This window comes from Octopus bimaculoides, chromosome 25, assembly GCF_001194135.2.
Source record: "Octopus bimaculoides isolate UCB-OBI-ISO-001 chromosome 25, ASM119413v2, whole genome shotgun sequence".
NCBI lineage: Eukaryota > Metazoa > Mollusca > Cephalopoda > Octopoda > Octopodidae > Octopus > Octopus bimaculoides.
In genome coordinates, this window is record NC_069005.1 from 26,476,496 (window position 1) to 26,480,969 (window position 4,474).

The 4,474-nt window shown below is 41.1% G+C and overlaps 1 protein-coding gene across 1 annotated transcript in view; it reads left to right on the forward strand.

The window, feature by feature from the left end:
• Positions 1 to 4,474, forward strand: part of LOC106877440 (RNA polymerase-associated protein CTR9 homolog) — a 26,570-nt gene that overhangs the window by 10,088 nt on the left and 12,008 nt on the right. Inside the window, exons 5-7 of the mRNA XM_052976669.1 lie at positions 657 to 835; positions 2,605 to 2,800; positions 4,171 to 4,278. Of these exons, the coding sequence (XP_052832629.1) occupies positions 657 to 835; positions 2,605 to 2,800; positions 4,171 to 4,278 (483 nt within the window). The remainder of the gene's footprint in view (positions 1 to 656; positions 836 to 2,604; positions 2,801 to 4,170; positions 4,279 to 4,474) is intronic.

Genomic DNA, 4,474 nt, shown 5'->3' on the forward strand with positions numbered 1-4,474 from the left:
TCACATCTCAACTCGCACAGACAGACATCACATCTTAACTCTCGCACACACACCGTCACATCTTAACTCTCGCACACAGACCGTCACATCTTAACTCTCGCACGCACACCGTCACATCTTAACTCTTGCACACAGACCGTCACATCTTAACTCACACAGACAGACATCACATCTGAACTCTTGCACACAGACCGTCACATCTGAACTCTTGCACACAGACCGTCACATCTTAACTCTTGCAGACAGACGTCACAGCTCAACTCGCGCACACAGACGTCACATCTCAACTCGCGCACACAGATGTCACATCTCAACTCGCACAGGCAGATGTCACATCCTAACTCATGCAGACAGACATCACATCTTAACTCGTGCACACAGACACCATATCTCATGTGTATCCACCTGAGTGACAAGGTGCCTTGCTTAAGTAAAACAAAGCACCCCCCCCCCAGTTCAGGAAGCAAACCCATAACACTGGGATCATAAACCCAACACCTTAACCCCTAAGCCACTATGCCTCTACCACTACTACAACAAACTGCTGTAGTGGTGGTGATGGTAGACATTCCTCTAAACTTAGAAACAGTTGTACTCATTTTCATCTTCATATCAGTCCAAATGTAAACTGTTATTCCACTCCTCTTCTTTTCTAGTCAAGCAACAACATTCCGTCTCTCCTCGGTAAAGGGTGTATTGCTTTCAACAAGAAAGACTACCGTGGAGCTCTTGCCTACTACAAAAAAGCCCTAAGAACCAACCCCAGTTGCCCCGCTTCTGTGAGACTGGGTATGGGACATTGCTTTGTAAAACTTGGCAAGCTTGAAAAGGCAAAGTAAGTCTAGTTTTTCTTTTCTTTGTTTGTTTTTTATATTATTCTTTTACGGGAGAATTTGACTTTGGTAAGGATCATTCAATTCAAATACTGTTGGGATTCGTTCAGTTGAATATTTTCCTTTCTCACCACAGCATGGCTATGTGGTTTAGAGGTTGTCTTCGCAACCACAAGGCTTCATGTTCAATCTCATTGCACAGCACCATAGCCAAGTCTCTTCTACCTTATCCTCAGGCTCGTCGGAGTCTATTATCGGAGGAATTTGGTAGATAGAAACTGCTTGGAGACTTCTCATATTTGTTCAGGTGTTTTAGCACCTGGTACTTTGAGGGAGTCCCCCGCCGCCACCATGCTAAATCGCAGCCTATCAACAAACAAACAAACAAATCACTTACATTCAGTATGTGTGCTGAATGTTTATAACACTATAACTGCTCTTAATTCATGTCTCAATATAATGATAATAATAATGGACTCTCCCTTCGTTAGATGACGTATGAGGGTTCGACAATTTCTTACCAAACAACCACACAAATGATTTGTTTGTAGTGATCAAATGTTTGTATAGACATAAGCTCACTCCCTCCATCATTTTGACATTACCTGTTTCAATATATATATATATCAATTTAAATAAGAGCTAAAAGATGATCCATTGTAAAAACTCTATTATGGATCATCTTTTAGCTCTTATTTAAATTGATGTACATACAAAAACTCACATCTGAGAATTTTGCTACGTTTGATAACATACAATATTTTACCAAATTTGGGTATAAATCTATGACTGCATATATATATCTGTGTATGTTTGTTTTTATATTGAATTATAATAAAAACAATTTTACATTAAACTGAAGGATTACTCAATACTTTTTGTAGAGGACGTATTATTATTATACATTTACAAAGAATATTGGTGGCAGTGACTTTGAAGACCTACACAGGTTTCAACTGCAATTGCAGCCCTACAGTGCAGTTTCTTCAGGGTCTTTAATATCCTTCAATTTAACTGTTTAAAGTTTTTCATTTATTTACTCTGCGTTGTATGATGTAGAGTTGTTCATTAAGTTAGACGCGAACTATCTTCAATTCAGGTTTATTGTTTAAATGTTTATTATTCATTTATACTGGGCAAATGTGAATTTCCTCATGTGCAAGCATCTCAAAGCTTGTTCTTGTTTAGAATTTATTCCATTACCCTTGGATGTAAAAATTTGATAAAATTCTTCTAAACACAGGTCACATTTTTTAGTTGCCAAATCAGATTGGAGCCTGGTGTTGCCATCCGGTTTCACCAGTCCTCAGTCAAATCGTCCAACCCATGCTAGCATGGAAAGCGGACGTTAAACGATGATGATGTTTCCGTCTACCGTAGCCACTCACAAGGCTTTGGTCAGCGCTGGGCTATATAGTATACATGGTGGGACTGAACCCAGAACCAAATCTTAAGGAAAGCAAACTTCTAATTTCTTTATTGCCCACAAGGGGCTACACACAGAGGGGACAGACAAGCGGATTAAGTCGATTACATCAATCCCAGTGTGTAACTGGTACTTGATTTATCAACCCCGAAAGGATGAAAGGCAAAGTCGACCTCGGCGTGCTAACAATTCTGCCAGCTCGCTGCCTGCGAACTTCTTACCACACAGCTACACCTGAGCCTATAAAATGTGTTCTAAAAATTTCTAAATAAATGATTAATTCTATGGATTTTTTAAACAATTTTAGAAATCCTTGTTTCTATTTATTGATCTCTTTGCATTTAGGATGGCCTTTGAGCGTGCCCTTTTCCTCGACCCCCAGTGTGTCGGTGCCTTAGTTGGACTTGCTATCCTCAAAATGAATGCTAAAACTCAAGATTCAATTAAAACAGGAGTGCAGTTATTGTCAAAAGCTTACACAATTGACTCAACCAATCCAATGGTTTTAAACCATTTGGCTAACCATTTCTTTTATAAAAAGGTAAGTCCCACCTATCTGCTGTTTCTTTCCAAATACACTAAATATCGTTTGTTGCTCTTCTGCTTTGGCTCAACTCTAATCCAAGCGACATTCCAACTGTTACCATCTTGGTTTTTCGGGCATATCTTTTATCTTCTGCTTGTTTCAGTCATTTGACTGTGGCCATGTGGGAACACCGTTTTGAAGGGTTTAGACAAACAAATCGACCCCCAGGACTTTTTTTTTTTAAAGCCTAGTACTTATTCTATCAGTATCTTTTACAGAACTGCTAAGTTACGGGGATGTAAACACACCAACACCAGTGGTCAAGCGATGGTGGAACACACACACACACCATGGGCTTCTTTGAGTTTCCTTCTACAAAATCCACTCACAAGGCTTTGGTCGAACCGAGGCTATTGTAAAAGACACTTGCCCAAAGTGCCACACAGTGAGACTGAACCTGGAACCATGTGGTTGGGAAGCAAGCTTCTTACCACACAGCTATGTCTATAGTGTACAATGTTTCCAATTTTTTAAGATGGTAAGGTACAATTTGAGGCAAATTTGGCTGCTCTTTCTAACATATTGAGTAACCACATAGACTCCCTTGTTAACTCATCATCATAACTTTGCCTTCTTTTCCATGCTTGTATGGGTTAGACAGGCATTTTTGAGGCTCTGTTTTACAAGTAACTGCCCCACCTGATCCCATCTCTTTTAATCAACTCTTAATACATGCTGAAATACAGTGTACCAATTCTAAAATTTGGAATGCATACAGGTGCATAAAGTGGGATATGTATGGAGTAGCTCGTTAATTTATCTTTGCTGTCAGCTGGATGCCCTGCCCTGCTGATGACTGATAAATTTTAACAGGAAGAAGAAATAAAAAATGTGCCAGTGCCCCTGGACTGGCTCTTGTGCGGGTGGCACATAAAATACACCATTTTGAGCGTGGCCGTTGCCAGTACTGCCTGACTGGCCTTCGTGCCGGTGGCACGTAAAAGCACCCACTACACTCTCAGAGTGGTTGGCGTTAGGAAGGGCATCCAGCTGTAGAAACGCAGCCAGATCAGATTGGGGCCTGGTGCAGCCATCCGGTTTCACCAGTCCTCAGTCAAATCGTCCAACCCATGCTAACATGGAAAGTGGACATTAAACGACAATGATGATGATGATGATGATGAGAACTAGATGTTAAAAGGAATTGCATGAGTTGGAGAAGATTTGCCAGGCATATGTTGATGGCCTATGACTCGCAAGACAGAAGGGCTAGAAGAGAACAGATGTTGACGACCTATGTTTCACAGGGGGGGGTTGAAGAGCAAAGAACAAGATCCTTGATTGCATTGAGTGTAAATTACTTTTTCCATTGTTCTATTTTGCAGGATTATCAGAAAGTGCAACATCTTGCCCTCCATGCCTTCCATAATACGGAGAATGAAGCAATGAGGGCAGAAAGCTGCTATCAGCTGGCGAGAGCTTTCCATGTCCAGGTAAGACATTCGTGGCGATCCTTCGATACTAGTCCACCACAACTTCCGGTCGTTGCGCGCATGCATACTGATTACATGATCGTATAGTGTGTTTATGTGTTTAAAGTTTCAGTTCGGATGGCACCTTACTCACTCGCACCTTGGCCACACGTTTGCCGCAGTACGAAGGCAAGAGCACCCATTCCTCTGTCCTTAT